Source organism: Ranitomeya variabilis, chromosome 6 (genome assembly GCF_051348905.1).
Source record: "Ranitomeya variabilis isolate aRanVar5 chromosome 6, aRanVar5.hap1, whole genome shotgun sequence".
Lineage (NCBI taxonomy): Eukaryota > Metazoa > Chordata > Amphibia > Anura > Dendrobatidae > Ranitomeya > Ranitomeya variabilis.
In genome coordinates, this window is record NC_135237.1 from 19355871 (window position 1) to 19381645 (window position 25775).

General features: G+C 39.4%; 1 protein-coding gene across 2 annotated transcripts in view; it reads left to right on the plus strand.

Moving 5' to 3' along the window:
- Positions 1–25775, plus strand: part of LOC143781395 (vasoactive intestinal polypeptide receptor-like) — a 236175-nt gene that overhangs the window by 115991 nt on the left and 94409 nt on the right. For both annotated transcript variants that reach the window (XM_077267989.1, XM_077267988.1), the window contains exon 3: positions 16745–16852. In XM_077267989.1, coding sequence (XP_077124104.1) covers positions 16745–16852 — 108 coding nt within the window. The remainder of the gene's footprint in view (positions 1–16744; positions 16853–25775) is intronic.

A 25775-nucleotide genomic window follows, 5' to 3' on the forward strand; every position in this document is an offset into this window, starting at 1 on the left:
CTTATCAGTCTGTGCGGGATGTCAGGGCAGTCTCCTGTGCAGCAGATAGAGAAGATCTGTCATGTGTTTTGTACACCGATGCTAAATGCAGACCCCCACATAAGAGGAAGGTGACCTGAACTAACACCCCCCCATAGGATTCCCTCCCATAGGGGATCTGTGGCATTGTGGGCATGCCCAGTGGTGGAGGGTGACGAGGGGTTAAGTGAAGCTGAGTGATTTTACCCGGCCTTCACTGTAAGTGCCTGTGCACACAGCAATTATCTACTAAGTAATGTTCATGGTGTTAGGAGTTCTGGCTCCCCGGGGAGTCCTAGGATCCCGGTATTATGGCCGCCATTCTCTTTTTAATTAGGCTTCTCTGCTGATTTATAGGATGGTGCAATGTGGAGGCTTTACTACATCAAAGGGAAATCAAAGGGAATGTATCAGGGGAGCGAAATCGGGGTCACCAGCACCGAAATCAGGGTCACCAGCACCCGCACTATGCGGAATGTACAATCACAAGTGATCCATGAACGTCCCCTCTAATTATCTGCGTGAGAAATCCTCAGATCGATACATTGTGTGCGGATGACAGAAACATTCTATCAATATTTATGTTTACGTTTGATACAACTTCTTTCCAATTCATATCGTCTGCGTCCCAGGGATAAATCCTTCGGCGTCATGAATAAAATTCTGAAATGACAGTGAAGACTGACATGGGCAACATAATCAGAGAGTCAACCAGAAGGAAATACACTGTATAGTGAAAAATATTGGGATTTGTGTGTCAATGACTAAAATCCGGTTTCTCGTTCAGTCCCATTACCCCCAGTATATCACATTTGCCCCATCGCTCGTAGTGTATAACTACGGCCCATCGCCCCTGGTTTATAATTTCCGGCCACTCATCCCCTGTGTATTATCTACAGCCCCTCACACCCCTGGTATATAACCTCCGGCCCCTCGCTCCTAGTGTATAACATCCAGCCTCTCACCCCCGGTGTATAACATCTGGCCCCTCGCACTTGGTGAATAACATCCAACCCTTCATCTTCCTCAGTGTTTAACATCCAGCCCCATCACCCATGGTTTATAATTTCCAGCCACTAGTCTTCTGTGTATAATCTACAGCCCCTCACCCCCTGGTATATAACCTCCGGCCCCTCACCCCTAGTGTATAACGTGTGGCCCCCTGCCCCTGGTGAATAACATCCAACCCCTCATCTTCCCCAGTGTTTAACATCCAGCCCCATCACCCATGGTTTATAATTTTCAGTCCCCATTCTCTGTTTATACCCTCCTTCCCCTTGCGCTTGGTGTATATAGTCTGGCCCCCGGTGTATAACCTCCGGCCCCCCAATAGGCCGTCTGCTTTTACTACCATGTGACAGAGCGGCCGGTGGCACAGAGCTCACTGATTCCTGTAATAGGACCCTCCGGGGAAACAAGTCCGTCCAGGACATTTCTTCCTCCTGAATCTTCCCCATCACTTGTGAGTGATATTATTAATTACTGGAAGGAGCCACAGCAACTCAGCCATGAAGTGCGGACCCCGTAACGTTACAGAGCCGGGGGCCGAGTGCTGAGGAGCAGAGGGCAGAAAAGTTACCGCTCTGCTGCCCCCATAACTTCAGAGTCCAGACCTCCTCTGGTATAACATCAGCACAAACACTGCACCCCCACGGAGAGCTTCATGGCCGAGCAGCTGCAGGCAGCCGTACATCACCAAGCACAATGCTGAGAAGTGGTGTAAAGCTGCCACCACTGGACTCTGGAGGAGTAGGGATGAGTGAGCACTAAAATATTAATGCCTGATCATATATATTTTCTTTATACATCTGACTTATATTTACTGATCATGGGCATTGCAATAAGGGGTTAGCTTTTGATCTGATATACTAAAATACTCGATTGCTCGGTACGCGAATCGAGCAAGTCAGACTCGTAACGAGTATAATGGAAATCAATGGGAAACTCGAGCATTTTTCTGGCAGACCCTCCCAGGAGATCTGTGGGGGCAGGAAAATCACTGAAATGGACGGAAACAGCAGTCAAATGGAATGGGAACAGCATGGGGAAGACGGCATGTGGTGTGTGAACCAAAGTGAGGATTATGTAGTCCAGACTCTTGGCTGGTAAGACTGGACCGTATGGAAGACAAGGTGGTGCTGGGACACAGACTGGAAGCATTATCTGCCATCCAACCGACTATGTGTTCACACTGTTCTGGTTTCAGAAGTGGTGTCCTGCTCCCTACTGCAAAGTGGGACAAGAAGCTAGGTCTTGTGGATGAGCGTATTTTGCTCCCGCAGCAGGCACAGTTTTACTTGTCCCACGACCTCGGCCTCTGCGTGCACCATCAGCAGCACGTCCACTTCCCGTCCCTTACCACACGCCTTGTGCATTTTTTAACCCCTTAGTGACGGAGCCAAATTTTTGAAATCTGACCAGTGTCAATTTATGTGGTAATAACTCTGGAACGCTTCAACAAATCCCTGTGATTTTGAGATTGTTTTACATGACACATTATACTTTATGATAATGGTAAATTTAGGTTGATATGTTTTGTGTTTATTTATAAATAAATATCAGAAATTTGAGAAAAATGTAAAAAAATTTGCAATTTTCAAACTTTGAATGATTATCCCTTTAATCCAGATAGTCATACCATAGCAAAACATAAATAAATAACATTTATCACATGTCGGCTTTACATCAGCATCATTTGTAAAATGTTATTTTATTTTATTAGCATTTTAGGAGGTTTAAAAATGTAGCAGTAATTTTTCATTTTTTTCAATGAAATTTACAAAATTTATTTTTTACGGACTTATCCATGTTTGAAGTAACTTTAGGGGTCCCATATATTGGAAAAACCCCAAAAGTTATACCATTTTAGAAACAGCACCCCTGACATATTGAAAACTGCAGACAGCTAGTTTATTAACCCTTCAGGTGCTTTTCAGGAATTAATGCAAAGTGGTATGACAGAAATTAAAATATGTATATTTACCACCTAAATGCCTCTAACTTCTGAACAGATTACTATAGCTGGCAGACTCTAAGACCGCTATTTGGTCATGAGTTGCCATGGCAAACATCAGGACCACAAAATCATGATCTGAGGGCACCAATTGGGATAAAGAGGAAGCCCCCACACTCTGATAACCATTATAATGAAGTAGTCACTATTTACAGCAGCATCTAAGGGGTTAAACAGATTTGGATGGTGCAAACACGGATAATGGCTTATACAGCAAGTTGTCAACTATAGTGTACAGCCAACAGCTGCTGGATTGTCACCTGTATGGGGATGATATTCTCTTATATCTCAGGTCAGTTAAAAGACGTATTGGCGGTCATTAAGGGGTTAAGTTAGCTATATAATATGCAGGCAAATTTTCCAGTATTAATAGGGAAAAGAAAATATGTAGCCCTGAAAAGGACTGCCCGCTCTAAAATGAACTCTTCCTCCTATTACAACTCAGCCTGAAATGCTTCCAGAGGAGAATGTGCCGAGCATGGAGCATGCCGAGGATAATGCTATGGGTCGTTATCAGGGGTCGGCCATATTAATGATTATGGATGTAACATGGGAGGTCAGAAAAGCCCCTGGTGGAGATGAGGAGGGGGCACATACTTTTCTGTACATAGAGGACAATTCTGCACCTTTTGAGTAAGGCAATACTGACCCCTGTTACTGTAACCATTGGTAGTTGTCATCCAAACATTTTACATTTTAATTGAGGACTGAAGAGCTGACATTTTGTGACATATTTTAGACATTTTTTTTAGTATAAAGCCCTTTAAAGTTCCTCTATACATAGATTGATGCCAGACAATCCCGCGCAGCCCGGTTTACTCGGTTCCAGCGCAATCATCCACATTATTTGTTTTATCAAATATTCTATTTGTTTCTCTTCGGTGAGAAAGTGCAAGTCGTCCAAATTTTAGAACGTTTTTTATGTAATTTTTTTCTAACTTTTTGGCCGCGACTCATCTCTCTATTAGCGTCGGTGACGTTTCCAAATAAACATGGCTGATTAACGACGCTCTGTGTATTAGATAGGAGATTCGTGGTGATAAACAAGCAGAGGGCCGAGACATGGACTGCTGGACCACTGGCCGGCCCGATAATTACCGTCGGAATGTCGGCACAGGAAATAATTGTAATTAGCAGAATGACTTCAGGAAGTGGGAAAATAGCGAAGATTGATAAATACTAATTGCTTCTAACGTTAATGGGCTTTTCTCAGGGGAGATCCGTTCTCATCTTCAAGAGCAAAATACCTTTAATATCAGCAAAAAATAAAAAAAAAAGTTTGAAAAGTATTTTAGCAGGATCAATATGTCTGATCTAAAGGGGAAAAGCTGCATTAGCCATAATGGTAGTAATCAGCTTTACACGGAGACTGGTTGGACTTATTAAAGAGTCTTCAGTAAATTTTTGAAAAAAAAAAAATTGTTGTAGCAAATGGTCAAATATGAGCTCTTGGTTGGTTACAGTTGTCTCCCATGATCATCATTTTTGTACTCTCTTCCCAGAGTCGTTCTTTTTACTTCCTCATCTATAATTCTCATCACTAAACCCGGATTAGATGCCCGATCATTAACAAATCCAGTCTACCGACTGCAGACTTCACATCCCGTCCTCCAAGACCAGGGCTGCAAAAAGGGAAAATGACAAGAAGTGAAGTTTATACAATGCGTCAAAAAGACTGAAAATACAAAACAATCCACAGAGTAGATTAATTTACAAAGATTCTTATTCTTCTGACTCCTTGTAAAATTCAAAGATGCAAACGAAATTCACAAAAAAATCAGAAATATGTGGACTGAACGTTCAGATCCATATTTCTGTCCACAAGAGGCAGTATTATAGTAGTTATATTCTTGTACATAGGAGCAGTATTATAGTAGTTATATTCATGTACATAGGAACAGTATTATAGTAGTTATATTCTTGTACATAGGGGCAGTATTATAGTAGTTATATTCTTGTACATAGGAGCAGTATTATAGTAGTTATATTCTTGTACATAGGAGCAGTATTATAGTAGTTATATTCTTGTACAAGGGGCAGTATTATATTAGTTATATACTTGTACATGGGGCAGTATTATAGTAGTTATATTCTTGTACATAGGAGCAGTATTATAGTAGTTATATTCTTGTACATAGGAACAGTATTATAGTAGTTATATTCTTGTACATAGGAGCAGTATTATAGTAGTTATATTCATGTACATAGGAGCAGTATTATAGTAGTTATATTCTTGTACATAGGAACAGTATTATAGTAGTTATATTCTTGTACATAGGGGCAGTATTATAGTAGTTATATTCTTGTATATAGGAGCAGTATTATAGTAGTTATATTCTTGTACATAGGAGCAGTATTATAGTAGTTATATTCATGTACATAGGAGCAGTATTATAGTAGTTATATTCTTGTACATAGGAACAGTATTATAGTAGTTATATTCTTGTACATAGGAGCAGTATTATAGTAGTTATATTCATGTACATAGGAGCAGTATTATAGTAGTTATATTCTTGTACATAGGAACAGTATTATAGTAGTTATATTCTTGTACATAGGGGCAGTATTATAGTAGTTATATTCTTGTACATAGGAGCAGTATTATAGTAGTTATATTCTTGTACATAGGAGCAGTATTATAGTAGTTATATTCATGTACATAGGAGCAGTATTATAGTAGTTATATTCTTGTACATAGGAACAGTATTATAGTAGTTATATTCTTGTACATAGGGGCAGTATTATAGTAGTTATATTCTTGTATATAGGAGCAGTATTATAGTAGTTATATTCATGTACATAGGAGCAGTATTATAGTAGTTATATTCTTGTACATAGGGGCAGTATTATAGTAGTTATATTCTTGTATATAGGAGCAGTATTATAGTAGTTATATTCCTGTACATAGGAGGCAGTATTATAGTAGTTATATTCATGTACATAGGAGCAGTATTATAGTAGTTATATTCTTGTACATAGGGGCAGTATTATAGTAGTTATATTCATGTACATAGGAGCAGTATTATAGTAGTTATATTCTTGTACATAGGAGCAGTATTATAGTAGTTATATTCATGTACATAGGAGCAGTATTATAGTAGTTATATTCTTGTACATAGGGGCAGTATTATAGTAGTTATATTCTTGTACATAGGGGGCAGTATTATAGTAGTTATATTCTTGTACATAGGAGCAGTATTATAGTAGTTATATTCATGTACATAGGAGCAGTATTATAGTAGTTATATTCATGTACATAGGAGCAGTATTATAGTAGTTATATTCTTGTACATAGGGGCAGTATTATAGTAGTTATATTCATGTACATAGGAACAGTATTATAGTAGTTATATTCTTGTACATAGGGGCAGTATTATAGTAGTTATATTCTTGTACATAGGAACAGTATTATAGTAGTTATATTCTTGTACATAGGGGCAGTATTATAGTAGTTATATTCTTGTATATAGGAGCAGTATTATAGTAGTTATATTCATGTACATAGGAGCAGTATTATAGTAGTTATATTCTTGTACATAGGGGCAGTATTATAGTAGTTATATTCTTGTATATAGGAGCAGTATTATAGTAGTTATATTCCTGTACATAGGAGGCAGTATTATAGTAGTTATATTCATGTACATAGGAGCAGTATTATAGTAGTTATATTCTTGTACATAGGGGCAGTATTATAGTAGTTATATTCATGTACATAGGAGCAGTATTATAGTAGTTATATTCTTGTACATAGGAGCAGTATTATAGTAGTTATATTCATGTACATAGGAGCAGTATTATAGTAGTTATATTCTTGTACATAGGGGCAGTATTATAGTAGTTATATTCTTGTACATAGGAGCAGTATTATAGTAGTTATATTCATGTACATAGGAGCAGTATTATAGTAGTTATATTCTTGTACATAGGGGCAGTATTATAGTAGTTATATTCATGTACATAGGAGCAGTATTATAGTAGTTATATTCTTGTACATAGGGGCAGTATTATAGTAGTTATATTCTTGTACATAGGATCAGTATTATAGTAGTTATATTCTTGTACATAGGGGGCAGTATTATAGTAGTTATATTCTTGTACATAGGGAGCAGTATTATAGTAGTTATATTCTTGTACATAGGAGCAGTATTATAGTAGTTATATTGTTGTACATAGGGGGCAGTATTATAGTAGATATATTCTTGTACATAGGAGCAGTATTATAGTAGTTATATTCTTGTACATTGGGGCAGTATTATAGTAGTTATATTCTTGTACATAGGGGCAGTATTATAGTAGTTATATTCTTGTACATAGGGGCAGTATTATAGTAGTTATATTCTTGTACATAGGGGCAGTATTATAGTAGTTATATTCTTGTACATAGGAGCAGTATTATAGTAGTGATATTCTTGTACATAGGGGGCAGTATTATAGTAGTTATATTCATGTACATAGGGGGCAGTATTATAGTAGTTATATTCCTGTACATAGTGGCAGTATTATAGTAGTTATATTCTTGTACATAGGGGCAGTATTATAGTAGTTATATTCTTGTACATAGGAGCAGTATTATAGTAGTTATTTTCTTGTACATAGGAGCAGTATAATAGTAGTTATATTCTTGTACATAGGGGCAGTATTATAGTAGTTATATTCTTGTACATAGGAGCAGTATTATAGTAGTGATATTCTTGTACATAGGGGGCAGTATTATAGTAGTTATATTCATGTACATAGGGGGCAGTATTATAGTAGTTATATTCCTGTACATAGTGGCAGTATTATAGTAGTTATATTCTTGTACATAGGGGCAGTATTATAGTAGTTATATTCTTGTACATAGGAGCAGTATTATAGTAGTTATATTCTTGTACATAGGAGCAGTATAATAGTAGTTATATTCTTGTACATAGGAGCAGTATTATAGTAGTTATATTCCTGTACATAGCGAGCAGTATTATAATATTATATTCTTGTACATAGGGGCAGTATTATAGTAGTTATATTCTTGTACATAGGGGCAGTATTATAGTAGTTATATTCTTGTACATGGGGAGCAGTATTATAGTAGTTATATTCTTGTACATAGGGGCAGTATTATAGTAGTTATATTCTTGTACATGGGAGCAGTATTATAGTAGTTATATTCTTGTACATAGGAGCAGTATTATAGTAGTTATATTCTTGTACATAGGAGGCAGTATTATAGTAGCTATATTCTTGTACATAGGAGCAGTATTATAGTAGTTATATTCTTGTACATCGGAGCAGTATTATAGTAGTTATATTCTTGCACATGGGGAGCAGTATTATAGTAGTTATATTCTTGTACATAGGAGCAGTATTATAGTAGTTATATTCTTGTACATAGGAGCAGTATTATAGTAGTTATATTCTTGTACATGGGGAGCAGTATTATAGTAGTTATATTCTTGTACATAGGAGCAGTATTATAGTAGTTATATTCTTGTACATAGGAGCAGTATTATAGTAGTTATATTCTTGTACATAGGGGCAGTATTATAGTAGTTATATTCTTGAACATAGGGGCAGTATTATAGTAGTTATATTCTTGAACATAGGGGCAGTATTATAGTAGTTATATTCTTGTACATGGGGAGCAGTATTACAGTAGTTATATTCTTGTACATAGGGGCAGTATTATAGTAGTTATATTCTTGTACATGGGGAGCAGTATTATAGTAGTTATATTCTTGTACATAGGAGGCAGTATTATAGTAGCTATATTCTTGTACATAGGAGCAGTATTATAGTAGTTATATTCTTGTACATCGGAGCAGTATTATAGTAGTTATATTCTTGTACATAGGAGGCAGTATTATAGTAGTTATATTCTTGTACATAGGAGCAGTATTATAGTAGTTATATTCTTGTACATAGGAGCAGTATTATAGTAGTTATATTCTTGTACATGGGGAGCAGTATTATAGTAGTTATATTCTTGTACATAGGAGCAGTATTATAGTAGTTATATTCTTGTACATAGGAGCAGTATTATAGTAGTTATATTCTTGTACATAGGGGCAGTATTATAGTAGTTATATTCTTGTACATAGGAGCAGTATTATAGTAGTTATATTCTTGTACATAGGAGCAGTATTATAGTAGTTATATTCTTGTACATGGGGAGCAGTATTATAGTAGTTATATTCTTGTACATAGGAGCAGTATTATAGTAGTTATATTCTTGTACATAGGAGCAGTATTACAGTAGTTATATTCTTGTACATAGGGGCAGTATTATAGTAGTTATATTCTTGTACATAGGAGGCAGTATTATAGTAGTTATATTCTTGTACATAGGAGCAGTATTATAGTAGTTATATTCTGGTACATAGGAGCAGTATTATAGTAGTTATATTCTTGTACATGGGGAGCAGTATTATAGTAGTTATATTCTTGTACATGGGAGCAGTATTATAGTAGTTATATTCTTGTACATCGGAGCAGTATTATAGTAGTTATATTCTTGTACATAGGAGGCAGTATTATAGTAGTTATATTCTTGTACATAGGAGCAGTATTATAGTAGTTATATTCTTGTACATAGGAGCAGTATTACAGTAGTCATATTCTTGGACATAGGGGCAGTATTATAGTAGTCATAATCTTGGACATAAGGGCAGTATTATAGTAGTTAAATTTCTTGTACATAGGAGCAGTATTATAGTAGTTATATTCTTGTACATAGGAGCAGTATTATAGTAGTCATATTCTTGGACATAGGGGCAGTATTATAGTAGTCATATTCTTGGACATAAGGGCAGTATTATAGTAGTTATATTTCTTGTACATAGGAGCAGTATTATAGTAGTTATATTCTTGTACATAGGAGCTGTATTATAGTAGTTATATTCTGGGACATAGGGGCAGTATTATAGTAGTCATATTCTTGGACATAAGGGCAGTATTATAGTATATTCTTTTACATAGGAGCAGTATTATAGTAGATATATTCTTGTACATAGGAGCAGTATTATAGTAGTTATATTCTTGTACATAGGAGCAGTATTATAGTAGTTATATTCTTGTACATAGGGGCAGTATTATAGTAGTTATATTCTTGTACATAGGAGCAGTATTATAGTAGTTATATTCTCGTACATAGGAGCAGTATTATAATAGTTATATTCTTTTACATGGGGTGCAGTATTTTAGAAATGTGCACATATGGTTGCAGTCACGCTATGTGACAGGGCACAGTGCTCGCACCCTAGCTGAAGCTTTAATCATGTTGATTGTTTAATCTTTCTAATTATGATCAGATAACTGCACAGTGGTTTGATGTCCAATTATTTTTCTTCCTGATCAGACATTATAATAGCCTGTCTCTATCTGAAGGAAATACTTTTAATTCATTGATAAGTGGCGCAGAACTCATGTGCTGAGAGATAATGGATTTTCCCTCATCTTGATGGAAAATCACAAATTGTCTTCACTGCTTTTCCACTTCTGTAAATTTTTCAAATCATGAAAGAAACAATACCTTGCAAAAGTGGAGTAGTATGAGGTTTGAGATCTGATAGAAGAGATGCAGCAGCGATGGGATCTGCACACCGCCACCATGCCGTAAATAGAAATTCCATCTCATCGCTCATTGTATTCCGCATGAATGAGTGGGTCGTGGTGATTTTCCTTTTCGTAATCTTATGCAGCTGTAGTTTGATGAACTGTACACATTCAATTTATTCCCTATCAAGCCTAGCATTCTGTGGCCATAAATTGCGTAAAGGTGAAGTAGAGGGTGTGGGATTGCCACTTGGTGGCGTCGTGAGGCAACACAGGAAACGTTTCCATTTAAATGTCCATGCTGGTTTTGTGGTGCTTCATAAATCAGCCATAGGCAAAAGCAAAATAAACGACCTTCCAGGCAAAACATATTAAACAGTTCTTGACAAAATCTCTTTAGGCCAGTCCTGGTCACACAGGCTGGATCGCATCCAGTATACTGTCTCATTCTGGAGATAACGCACAGGAGGCGTCTTCATCCACACACACAGACCACATGTCAAACAACACACTCCATTTTGACATGTGAAAAACACCCACAGAAGGGGTAAGTGGACAGCCAGAAACGCCCATCTCTCAGCTGCCCATAAAACCTGGCCCAGATGCACCAAACAAGCCTCTTAGTACCATGCACTAGATTGATACTCCAGGTTTACATCACAGATGACAACCACCTCTGTGATACATAACTCCCATCAACTATGTGTCCGGAAGCCACCTCACATGCCTCTTCCTCTGCCTAAAGCTGTGTGGCTTGGCATGTTTCACTACTAGACACGGAATTCTCTAGAGGGCATCGGCATTACCATGTAGCCTCCTGACTCTGTGTTCCATATGGAAGCTGAAATCCTGAAGGGTTAGAAACCAGTGAGTATGTCGAGAATTGTTCCCCTTTTTCTCTCTCATCCACCTGAGGCATGGTCTGATACTAATTTAAATTTTCACCCTAACAGATAGTGTCGTAATGTGTCCATCACCCACTTTATGGCCAAGCATTCCTTTTTCTACTGTGGAATAATTATTTTCGCATGCCACCAGATTCCTACTCCAGTAGAAAATGGGGCGCTCATCCCCGTGGATTTTCTGAGAAAGGACTGCTCCTTAACCGACTTCTGAGGCATCTGTCTGGAGTACAAATTCCTTCTTGAAGTCAAGGGCAACAAGGATCGGCTGTGTATGCAGAGCCATTTTCAGTTCTTGAAAGGCCATCTCCTCCTCCACAGTTCATCTGGCCATAGTTGATTTAGTCTCTTAAGGAGGTCAGTCAGGGATGTGGCCATCATGGCAATGTTTGGGATGAATCTCCTGTAGTACCCCACAATTATTAGAATGGCTCTAACTTGCTCCTTTGAGAGCGGTCTCGTACGGTTTTGGATTGCGTCCACTTTCCTGTTCTGGTGATTGCTCTCGCCTTTACCTACTACATGTCCTAGGTATTTGGCTTTTTCTTTCCCCATGGCACATTTTTGGTGATTTATCAAAATCCACATCTTCCTAAGAGCATCAAGCACTGTCTGGACCTTTCCCAGGTTACTTCCCCAATCCGAACGGAAGATTATATTATATTATCGTCCAGGTATGCCACAAAGTAATTCTTATGGAAGGATCTGGTCCATGGCCCTCTGGAAGGCGGCCGGGGCTCCCTGCAGTCCAAATAGCATTCAGATGTATTGGAAGCATCCGTCGGGCGTAGAAAAAGCGATCTTCTCCTTTGCTTCTTGTGACATGGGTATTTGTCAATATCTCTTAGTTAAATCCATGGTGGTTATGTATCTTGCCGGCCCAAGTTTCTCGATCACCACATCAACATGTGGCATCGCATATGTGTCACACTTGGAGACTTCATTCAGAGTCCTATAGTTGTTACAGAATCTCGATTTGGCATTGGGTTTTGGAACCAGGACAATCGGGCTAGATCATCCGCTCTTGGATTCCTCAGTGATTTTCGACATACAACTTACTTCCTTGGAAATCAGCTCTCGTCATGCCTTGGGAATTCAATAGGGCTTCAAGTTCACCCACACATGGGGTTCCGTCAGGACCTCATGTTCTATGACCTTTGTACACCCCTGGCAAATCTGAGAAGAGGTCCCTGTTCAGGGTGGATTGATTTAAATCACGCCGATTTAAATCATGATTTAAATCACGATTTAAATCAAAAGATTTTTTTCTATTTAAATCGGATCGATTTAAATCATGATTTTAATCATGATTTAAATCACTGATTTAAATCAAAAGGTTTTTTTTAATATAAATCACGATTAAAATGAGAAGTGAGAGCAGTGCGCATGTGCGCCCATAGTTACACGGACGAAACTAGGGGCAACGATCTAACGCCAGGGTGAGGGGGGGACCCCAAAGTAAGTAAAAATCTTTTTTGTTTTACTATATGGCAATAGGTAGGTGTTTAAAAGCAGCATGTCTTAATTGTATAAACTATTAATAGCCTCCACATTTTGTTCATACTGCCCCTTTAATTCCACACTTCTAGCTTGGTTTCACTTTTGGTTTAGTTTCTTTTTCCATTCAGTTGACATGCCCAAACTTGTTGGATAGTCAGCAGTACTTGGCTGTAGTAACAATCAAACTTCATAAGTGATCTGTGTGAGCCATGGCAGGTCGTAAGAGAGACCCTATTTGGGTTCATTTTGTTGAGATGCCAGCAGCAGATCTTGGAAAGAAAGGTGCAAGAGCAAAGTGCAAATACTGTCAAAAGGATATCCAAGGACTTGTTTGCCGTTTGAAATCACATTATGAAAACTGCAACCAGAAGGGAAATGAAGATGTTGATAGTGAAGTGTTTCTTTGGTCATCTTCATCACCGCACTTCTCATGATGTTGCCTCATTCGCACCACCAGGCCTTGCATCTCTTTGTTGCATCGTTTGCATTTTGCACGCATGCCTGCCTTACCGATAGGCGAAGGAGCTTCATTAAAATATTCCCAAACTGGGTCTCTTTTACGGCCTGCTGCCATTATAAGGAAAGAATGTAATAAACCTCAGATCGTACACACAAACAGATCCAGACTTGTCTGTCTGTGGCTATGCTGCAGTATTGTGCTCAAAGTTTCACTTTCATTTTTTTGTCTGCTTGCCCTTCCTCCTCAAAACACTTAGATTCACATTCTTCTTGTGTTGTGCAGATCTATTCCACTCCAAACAATCAGAAACATATTGTCTAACTTCTTGGACTTGGCACTGAAGGGGTTGATTCTGTATTCATAGGTTTGTAGAACAATAGGATTAAGGTCTTTTTCTCAACTCTGTTCATGTTGTAACATTTTTGCCGTGAAGAAGAGGCTGGGACCTCTGCGGAGTCAAATTCAGTTTTGAGAACTGCGTAAGTAAAGCGAGCGTCTGTGATAATATAGGAGAGAAACTGCCCACTAATCCTACAGAAACCTCTGGAAGAGCATGGCATTGTGAATGTTACACATATACAGCCTTTATTCTACTGAGTTAAACAACTCAGCTTTATCTCATGATGGAAGAACCTTTGGATGGTAAAATATTTTCCTCAAAAAGCAGTTTATTGAAAAAAATCCGATTTAAATCAAAAAAATCCGATTTAAATCAAAAAAATCCGATTTTTTTGATTTTTTTTTAAAAACATTGATTTTTATTCACCCTGTCCCTGTTCTGTACAGCAAGGGACTCTGCATCTTGCCACGGCTTGATGAGATCGATGTGGTTACGTCTTCCCGGTTGATGAATCTTATGGTTCACTTCACCAAGCTTTTCCATCACCTAATAAGGCTTTTGCCCCTTGGCCAAGAACTCACTCTCCAAGGTGGGAATTAGTATGAGGACTCGGTCTTTGGGGTTAAACTGCCTCACCCTGGATGACCCTAGCTTGAGCTTCTTGTGCCTGGAGGAGATGACCTTTTACGATGGGCATCGCAATCCTCTCCTGCATCTGAGAGACATTCTCAGTGATGCTCCGGTGGTGTGTGACTTCGGCTTCCTAGGTTTCCTTCGCTTTATTAAGGAGATTCGGTGGATGTCGGTCATACAGAAGTTCGAAAGGAGAAAACTCAGTAGAGGCCTTAGGAACCTCTCGGACAGAAAACAGTGGATATATTGGGAGGCAGTCACAGTTTCGACCAACCTTTTCTATGACCTTCTTAAGCATACCCTTCAATGTTATGTTGAATCTTTCCACAAGGCCATTCGTCTGATAATGGTACACTGATGTCTTCAGTTTTGTAATTTGCAGGGCCATAAATAGTTCCCTCATCACCTTTACTCAGTATTATAGTAGTTATATTCTTGCACATAGGAGCAGTATTATAGTAGTTATATTAGTTATATTCTTGTACCTAGGGAGCAGTATTATAGTAGTTATATTCTTGTACCTAGGGAGCAGTATTATAGTAGTTATATTCTTGTACATAGGAGCAGTATTATAGTAGTTATATTCTTGTACATAGGGAGCAGAATTATAGTTTTTATATTCTTGTACATAGGAGCAGTATTATAGTAGTTATATTCTTGTACATAGGAGCAGTATTATAGTAGTTATATTCTTCTACATAGGAGCAGTATTATAGTAGTTATATTCTTGTACATAGGGAGCAGTATTATAGTAGTTATATTCTTCTACATAGGAGCAGTATTATAGTAGTTATATTCTTCTACATAGGAGCAGTATTATAGTAGTTATATTCTTGTACATAGCAGTATTATAGTAGTTATATTCTTGTACATAGGGGGCAGTATTATAGTAGTTATATTCTTGTACATAGGGGGCAGTATTATAGTAGTTATATTCTTATACATAGGAGCAGTATTATAGTAGTTATATTCTTGTACATAGGAGCAGTATTATAGTAGTTATATTCTTGTACATAGGAGCAGTATTATAGTAGTTATATTCTTGTACATAGGGGCAGTATTATAGTAGTTATATTCTTGCACATAGGGAGCAGTATTATAGTAGTTATATTCTTCTACATAGGAGCAGTATTATAGTAGTTATATTCTTCTACATAGGAGCATTATTATAGTAGCTATATTCTTGTACATAGGAGCAGTATTATAGTAGTAATATTCTTGTACATAGGAGCAGTATTTTAGTAGTTATATTCTTGTACATAGGAGCAGTATTATAGTAGTTATATTCTTGTACATAGGGGCAGTATTATAGTAGTTATATTCTTGTACATAGGAGCAGTATTTTAGTAGTTATATTCTTGTACATAGGAGCAGTATTATAGTAGTTATATTCTTGTACATAGGGGCAGTATTATAGTAGTTATATTCTTGTACATAGGGAGCAGTATTATAGTAGTTATATTCTACATAGGAGCAGTATTATAGTAGTTATATTCTTGTACATAGGGAGCAGTATTATAGTAGTTATATTCTTCTACATGGGGGGCAGTATTATAGTAGTTATATTCTACATAGGAGCAGTATTATAGTAGTTATATTCTTGTACATAGGGAGCAGTATTATAGTAGTTATATTCTTCTACATAGGGGGCAGTATTATGGTAGTTATATTCTTGTACATAGGGAGCAGTATTATAGTAGTTATATTCTTGTACATACGGGCAGTATTATAGTAGTTATATTCTTGTACATAGGGAGCAATATTATAGTAGTTATATTCTTGTACATAGGAGCAGTATTATAGTAGTTATATTCTTGTACATAGGGGGCAGTATTATAGTAGTTATATTCTTCTACATAGGGGGCAGTATTATGGTAGTTATATTCTTGTACATAGGGAGCAGTATTATAGTAGTTATATTCTTGTACATACGGGCAGTATTATATAGTAGTTATATTCTTGTACATAGGGAGCAATATTATAGTAGTTATATTCTTGTACATAGGAGCAGTATTATAGTAGTTATATTCTTGTACATAGGGAGCAATATTATAGTAGTTATATTCTTGTACATAGGGGCAGTATTATAGTAGTTATATTCTTGTACATAGGAGCAGTATTATAGTAGTTATATTCTTGTACATAGGGAGCAATATTATAGTAGTTATATTCTTGTACATAGGGGCAGTATTATAGTAGTTATATTCTTGTATATAGAATGTAGCAGCTTTTTTACATAATGGGGAATTTCTGAACTGTACTGTATATGAATTCATTGCTCATTGTATTAAGCACATGTGATAATTGTAGTAAAGTTATTCTTCTTTACATGTTTTGATATATTTCAGCTTGTCCAAGAGTTTGGGATAACATCACCTGTTGGCCCGCTGCATCAGAAGGAGACGTGGTGGTGCTTCCATGTCCGGATTACTTTACTCTCTTTTCTGCTGGAAAAGGTAAGAAAACACTATTTTAAAAAGGGATTCTAAGTGACTAGGAAAGTGGAAAAAGCAGTGTGACTGTGCGTTTTTTTTTTTTAAAGTAAATATATTTGTACTGGATGTTCTGAGTCTCGGATGGGTTTTCATGTAACTTGGTCTCTCAGAGATTTCTGCCCCTTCAATACTGGGGGGGCGTTAGGTGTTTGTCATCATGGCGGTCTCCCTGGGCACTGTAGCTATGGCGCATCACTGTGGATTTCTTCCAAAACTTATTTCCCCTATAGATCCTAATATTTTTTGTACAGAATTCTTATAACTGTTATTTGTTTACTTAGTGTATTTTGGTTTGTTTTCTTTAAACACTTTATGGCAGTATTATTCCTACAGTGCCTTGCGAAAATATTTGGCTCCCTGGAACTTTTCAACCTTTTCCCACATATCATGCTTCAAACATAAAGATACCAAATGTAAATTTTTGGTGAAGAATCAACAACAAGTGGAACACAATTGTGAAGCCGAACGAAATTTATTGGTTATTTTTAATTTTTGTGGAAATTCAAAAACTGAAAAGTGGGGCGTGCAATATTATTCGGCCCCTTTACTTTCACTCCAGAAGTTCATTGTGGATCTCTGAATGATCCAATGTTGTCCTAAATGCCTAATGATGATAAATATAATCCACCTGTGTGTGATCAAGTCTCCGTATAAATGCACCTGCTCTGTGATAGTCTCAGGGTTCTGTGTGAAGCACAGAGAGCATCATGAAGACCGAGGAACACAACAGGCAGGTCCGTGATACTGTTGTGGAGAAGTCTAAAGCCGGATTTGAATACAAAATTATTTCCAAAAACATCCCAAGGAGCACTGTGCAAGCGATCATATAGAAATGGAAGGAGCATCATACCACTGCAAATCTACCAAGACCCGGCCGTCCCTCTAAACTTTCATCTCAAACAAGGAGAAGACTGATCAGAGATGCAGCCAAGAGGCCCATGATCACTCTGGATGAACTGCAGAGATCTACAGCTGAGGTGGGACAGTCTGTCCATAGGACAACAATCAGTCGTACACTGCACAAATCTGGCCTTTATGGAAGATTGGCAAGAAGAAAGCCATTTCTGAAAGATATCCATAAAAAGTGTCGTTTAAAGTTTGCAACAAGCCACCTGGGAGACACCAAACATGTGGAAGAAGGTGCTCTGGTCAGATGAAACCAAAATCAAACTTTATGGCAACAATGCCAAACAATATGTTTGGCGTAAAGGCAACACAGCTCATCACCCTGAACACACCATCCCCACTGTCAAACATGGTGGTGGCATCATCATGGTTTGGCCTGCTTTTCTTCAGCAGGGACAGGGAAGATGGGTAAAATTGATGGGAAGAAGGATGGAGCCAAATACAGGACCCTTCTTGAAGAAAAACTGTTGGAGTCTGCAAAAGACCTGAGACTGGGTCGGAGATTTGTCTTCCAACAAGACAATGATCCCAAACATAAAGCAAAATCTACAATGGAATGGTTCACAAATAAACGTATCCAGGTGTTAGAATGGCCAAGTCATAGTCCAGACCTCAATCCAATGGAGAATCTGTGGAAAGAGCTGAAAACTGCTGTTCACAAACGATCTCCATCAAACCTCACTGAGCTCGAGCTGTTTGCCAAGGAAGAACGGGCAAGAATTTCAGTCTCTCCATGTACAAAACTGATAGAGACATTCCCCAAGTGACTTGTAATCGCAGCAAAAGGAGGCGCAACAAAGTATTAAGTTACAGGGGCCGAATAATATTGCACGCCCCACTTTTCAGTTGAACTTCCACAAAAATCTAAAATAACCAATAAATTTCATTCAACTTCACAATTGTGTTCCACTTGTTGTTGATTCTTCACCAAAAATTTACATTTGGTATCTTTATGTTTGAAGCATGACATGTGGGAAAAGGTTGGAAACTTCCAGGGGGACGAATACTTTCACAAGGCACTGTAATTGGCATTATTAAGCAGTGTCCGGTTCTGTACGGTATCATCTATATATATATATATAAGAGGCATCGTGATTACTCGCTAATCCCACCCCCTACACAGTAGCACCGCCCCAACACATCACCACACATAATCCCGCCCCCACCACATTACCACACATAATCCCACCCCACCACATTACCACACATAATCCCACCCCCCCACCCCATCACCACACATAATCCCACCCCACCACATTACCACACATAATCCCACCCCACCACATTACCACACATAATCCCACCCCCCCACCCCATCACCACACATAATCCCGCCCCCCCACCACATTACCACACATAATCCCACCCCCCCACCACATTACTACAGATAATCCCGCCCCCACCACATTACTACAGATAATCCCGCCCCCAACACATTACCACACATAATCCCGCCCCCCACCACATTACTACAGATAATCCCGCCCCCCACCACATTACCACACATAATCCCGCCCCCCACCACATTACCACACATAATCCTGCCCCCCACCACATTACTACAGATAATCCCGCCCCCCACCACATTACCACACATAATCCCGCCCCCCACCACATTACCACACATAATCCTGCCCCCCACCACATTACTACAGATAATCCCGCCCCCCACCACATTACCACACATAATCCTGCCCCTCACCACATTACCACACATAATCCCACCCCCCCACCCCATCACCACACATAAAATCATCCCCCCACCCCATCACCACACATAATCCCGCCCCCCCACCACATTACCACACATAATCCCACCCCCCCACCACATTACCACACATAATCCCACCCCCCACCACATTACTACAGATAATCCCGCCCCCAACACATTACCACAGATAATCCCACCCCCCACCACATTACCACACATAATTCCACCCCCCCACCCCATCACCACACATAATCCCGCCCCCCCACCACATTACCACACATAATCCTGCCCCCCACCACATTACCACAGATAATCCCGCCCCACCACATTACCACACATAATCCCGCCCCCACCACATTACCACAGATAATCCCGCCCCCACCACATTACCACACATAATCCCGCCCCCCACCACATCACCACACATAATCCAGGTCTCCCACCCCACCACCACACATAATCCCGCCCGCCCATAACATCACCACACATAATCCCGCCCCCCACAGCATCCCCACACATAATCCAGGCCCCCCACCACATTACCACACATAATCCCGCCCCCCACCACCTCTATTGTTATTAACTTCATTTTAAGTTAATTTACCTCCTGCGTAAGCGCTATTGAATGTTGTCATTATTTACTTTAGTTTAATCACCAGCAGCGTTAATTAGATAGCAATGAGCGTGCCGAGCGTTAGCTGGCTGGATACATCTAGTATTTCATAGTTTATGGTGGTGGCTCTATATTATATTTTGGTGCATGTATGGAAGTGTTATCCGGCCAACATGTACCCTGTTTTTGATCTTATACTGCACAAATAGGAGCAGTATGATTTGTTTTTTGTGTTGATTTTTGCTCATATATGTTATTTTTTGTCTTTATTTTCTAGTCTAAACCCAAGCGAGTCTGAGAATTTTAGTTCAGTAGTTAAATCAATGACGGGGAAGTAGCTGACTTCTTCTCCTACTTGGGTTTACTGGATGTGGGTAGAACTGAAGATTAATTTTCCGACTAATAAATATAAAAAAGCATAGTATATAGTATAAAGTTTTTAGTATAAAATGGGTCCCTGGAATCAAAGAGAATTACTACACTCCCAGACGAATGGGCAAATCTCTCTTCACTACCGAAGCCTCCAAAAAAAGTTTTCTAGAATCTTTGACAAAGCTCAAATGTCCATTTAAGGAATGTGGTCTGAAAAAAAGGGGGTCATGGTCTGAAAACCAGTGTGGTTTTAAGGAAAGGTTTTTGGTGGCGCTCCTCTTTGGCCTCTAAGTTGGTCATCATGAAAAGTTGGCAAGCATCTAGTGATGGTTCCGTGACCACGGAAGCCGTTACCGGAGGCGAGGGTCTTGTGATCCTCAGACCTGCCGGGGACTAATCAGAGATTTCTATAATTTGGATACCTTTCTTCGGCATAGTTTTCAGCGTAGATTCGAGTCTCGAGTATCTTCATACTCTTCGTTGTTCCCCTGTGTTAACCAGGGCTTGGCTTCTTCGGTTGCTTCTTGTTGACAGTGATCTCAGCGGGGCGCTTGAATTTTTCCCTTTTGATACAGAACACAACGTCGAACAACCTCATCGGCTTGTACTCCTATTGTTTCCTTGTTTACCGAGACTCTGTCTTTCTGCCAAAGAAAATTCACGTCTTCCAGAAGAGATGTTAACATACGCTGAGTGGCGGAGAGATCCGGGGGAGTTAAGAGCGAATTCCATTGAACAGTGGTGTTAAACGAAAAAAAAAGAAAACCCATTTATCCAAATTCCAGGCCATTGAACGAGTCCCCATTACGTTCACACCCTGAAAGCCGCCATTATGATGGATGAACATGGCGTGCCCATTGATTCTCTGGGTAAATTGGTTATTTGGCCGTGAATCCAGAACGTAAAGTGACCACTTCATCCAAGGCGGCAATTCTCCAGTACGATGAGAGTTTTCAATGGGACTGCTACTTGGAATTTCTGATTCCTGAAAAGTTTCTTAAAACATTCTTGTTAACATTTACGGAAGGTGATTGTGAAAGACGGGGTATGAATCAGCAATTAGACCTCACAGCACAATTTGTTTTAACTTTTGTCATCATTGCCACCTTTCATGAGTGTCGGAGAAGTTACTGATGGCCAACCTTTCTCTGTGGCATTGATTGCCTCTTTTCTATGTGTGCTTGGAGGCTTGAGCTCCGTCAGATGACGCTCGCGCTATGGAGATTTGCCAACTTTGTGGCCAACTCCAGGCCAGACCCCTAAACTAATACAGATCCCAGACCAGACCCTCTAAAATAATACAAAGCTCAGACCAGTCCCCCTATAATAATACAGGCCGCAGATAAGACCACCCAAACTAATACAGACTGTAGACCAGACCCCCTAAAATATTACAGACTTCAGACCAATCCCCTTAAACTAATACTGACCCCAGACCAGACCTTCTAAACTAATGCAAACCTCAGACCAGTCCCTCTGAAATAATACAGACTCCAGACCAATCCTTTTTAGATAATACAGACCCCAGATAAGACCACCCAAACTAATACACACCCCAGACCAGTCCCCCTAAATAAAGTAAAGCAATTTAGAGCCTAGACAACACCCCTAAACTACTACAGACCCTAGACCAGACCTCTAAACTGATGCAGACCCCATACCAGACCCCTAAAGTAATACAGACTGCAGACCAGAGTCCTAAACTAACACAGACCCCCAGACCAGACAACTAAAATACTACAGACCCCAAACCAGAGCCCTAAACTACCACAGACCCCAGACCAGACCCGTAAAGTAATACAAACCCCAGACCAGACCTCCAAAACTACTACAGACCCCAGACCAGACCCGTAAAGTAATACAAACCCCAGACCAGACCCCTAAAGTAATACAGACCCAAGACCAGACCCCTAAACTAATACAGACCCCAGACCATACCCCTAAACTAAAACAGACCCCAGACCCCTAAAGTAATACAGACCCAAGACCAGAGCCCTAAACTATTACAGACCCCAGACCAGACCCCTAAACTAAAACAGACCCCAGACCAAACCCCTAAAGTAATACAGACCCAGACCAGACAACTAAAACACTACAGACCCCAGACCAGACCCCCTAAACTAATACAAACGTTAGCGATATTAACCCTTGTAGTTACTGTGATAGTGGCAAGTTATAGTTTTCACCCCCATGTTACACATTATGGAGACCTGTACTTCTCAGAAATAGTAAAGCTAAAAATTGGAAATAAAATAATACCTGGACATTTCTGCGCATTTCTGTATTTTTACTTTATAAGGAAAAATGTTCTAAATTAAGAAGAAAAAATATCTTTACGTTTAATTATGTAATATGTTTCCTGCTTTACTTTTCACTTAGTCGTCTTCTACAAACCCAATATTATTAATTATTAAAAGTGTAAAACATTGTCACTTACGCTAATCCCCTGGAACATGACAGGTGCGTTCTTACATCTCGCAGAAAATGACCTATATAAAATACTCTACTCCCTAATCATTTTCACAACTTTTACTTTGGCAAAGTCACTGAAAGAGAACAAAAAAAAAAAAAAAAAGAGGAAACGGTAAAAAAAAATGTAATAGTAATGTGTTTCTCGGAGAGGAGAGGGGGAGAGGAGGGAGATGGAGGCGAAGGAGTGAGGGGAATTGTAGTCCATTGTGTGTCAAATGATTGAGGCTAACCAACACTGACAGCCCAAATCCTATAGAAGCGGAGGGTTCTGCGAGGACGACAAGACGCCTTACACCTGGGAGTCAGAGCTGTGTAAATACTTTGCTTAAAGAAAGGAATTAATGTTTCCATTTTCTAAAAAAAAAATATTAAGTGCAGAAACAAATAATCCAAAAGAATCAAAAACTTTCACACATAAAAAGAAAAGCCGGAGACGTCGCCCTTGATGTGACCTTTTCTATGAAGCGTCTTCTGATTTTTTTTTGCCACCTTTCTACTTACAAAATAACTGCAATAAAAATGCAAAAATGGAAAGTAAATATATCGTAAATGTTGCGGCATTGAATTGACCGCCTTGTCCCTGTTTTCCAGTGACCCGCTGGGTGTCATACAGGCAGCACTGACCTTTCCTTAGGAACATGACTTTTTACGCCGTGGAGGGATATTTTTTTTCTAATTCTTCTTGCTGTCAGTGAATGAAAACTTTCTTTTTTATATTCTTAGGATTTGTCTGCAACTTCGATATCAATCGAAAACCCTTTAAAGACTCTTCCTATACATTTCTATTGCAAAAACTACTTTGCGGGTCAGATGTTCGGTCTTTTCTTCCACTTCAGGTTTTGAAAAAAAAAACGCGTCTCACTTCTCTGAAAGGGATCCTGCTGGAATCTGCTCCAAAGAAGGAAAAAAACCTTCAAAAAGTTTTCTGGAAATGAAAAACTTCCCCAATAACTCCCAGAAGAAGCAGCGTTTCCACTAGAATTTTTTTTTCTGCATATAAAAAGTTTGAAAAGTTTTGTGCCGACGCAGGAGCAGGATGGGTAAAGTGCACTCAGAGCTCTTACTTACAAGAATATTAAAGGGGTTGTCCAGACTTCTGATATGTCTACAGACACTACACTACATGACTGGGGCCTTCTGAATCCTGACAGTATACAGTGCACACACTGTCAGTAATCACCGGTATCACCGATGCATCAGAGTGCATCACGTGTATTACTTATGGGTTACTTGTATTGGGGGGAGCCAGGCACGTCTAGTCGGAATGTGACCGGAAGCATGCAAATTGTGTTGTTCACCTCTGCACCCGCTCTCATCAGCAATCCCAGTGGATCCTGACAGTGAGCGCAGTGCACACGGTCAGAATTTAGAAGTCATATAGAGTGAACTAACGCTTTCCAACTAGCAGCATTTTACTGCCTAAGGATACAGAGTGATACCAGCAGTTTTTGTTTTTTTTATTAATATTTTATTGAATGCATCAATAAAAGAATTATACATAAAAAAAAGTAACAAACCGGGTGGGAATAAACCTAAAGTGCGGGGATGTGTGTAAATACAATGAAGCTGGGCTGCCTATGCAATATAAAGACCTAAAGAAACAGTCTAATGTTTCCTTTCCTTTCATGCATGCCTGTGTGCACAGTTCTGTCCAATAATGAAAATCCCTTATCAATTATTTTTGTGGTTTACTTTAATCCCCTAGTACAGCAATTATGGTATTGTCTGAAGTGGCGATGCGGCGCCCCAGGCTCCTGGTCGTCACAGTGGTATTGCTTTCCTCTCGGGGAGAGTGATGCTACGTTTGGAGGCAAAGAAGGATAACCGCATCCAGGTACCACAAACATGCAACACATGTCACACTCCAGGCCACCAGGGAGAGCTCCTGCTCCTATTTATTAGGTCACTCCCTATATATATATATATATATATATATATATATATATATATAACTGGTAGTCTGTAAGGAAAGTTAGTTAGTTCCAGACCAGAGTCTGAGGAGGACAGAAGGTTAAAGGAGCTGTGCATGCCCTCAGAGCTGCAGCTCCCAGAAACAGACATTAAAAAGCAGAATTGTATTGCAGTGAACGTGAAGGAAGTCGAAGCAAAGGAGAGGATACCAGAAGGGACCAGCCCTGCTCAAGCTGTCTCCTTCTGAGGCGCAACATCCCGGTAGCCGGAACACCGAGGGAGTAAGGACCTCTACACCTTATTTCAGAGACCGGCAGGACAGCTAATTGCAGGTTACCTGTCCGCACCTATACCCGGGAGGCACGGTGACACCTACAGAGCACTGCCCCCATCCCTAAAGGCATTTGCATATTTCCCATAAGGGATGGGGGCAGTGTTCTGGATCACTGCATTGAGAAACACCTGATGGTGTCTCCGCAGTGTTGGATGTTTTGATCTCCCCGAGGTCATTCATCCTTGTGTTTATAGTCTTTTCACTAGGCACTGCTCCTAATAGCCAGTTTCCTACTCAACACTGATGAGGGGCAAATACCCCGAAACAGCTGTCTGTGGATGGATACCATGTTTTGGCATAGGTGGTTTTCCTTTACTGGATGCTGCCCTTCCCGTGGTTGTTCCTTCCCGGTGAAAGACCTGGCTATTCATTGCTTGCGTTGAGAAACACATGATGGTGTCTCCGCGGCTTTTCTACATGCATTTGCATATTTCCCTTAAGGGATGGGGGCAGTGTTCTGGATCACTGTGTTGAGAAAAGCGTGATGGTGTCTCCACGGTGTTGGATGTTTTGATCTCCCCGAGGTCATTCATCCTTATGTTTATAAAATTCACTCCTGATGATT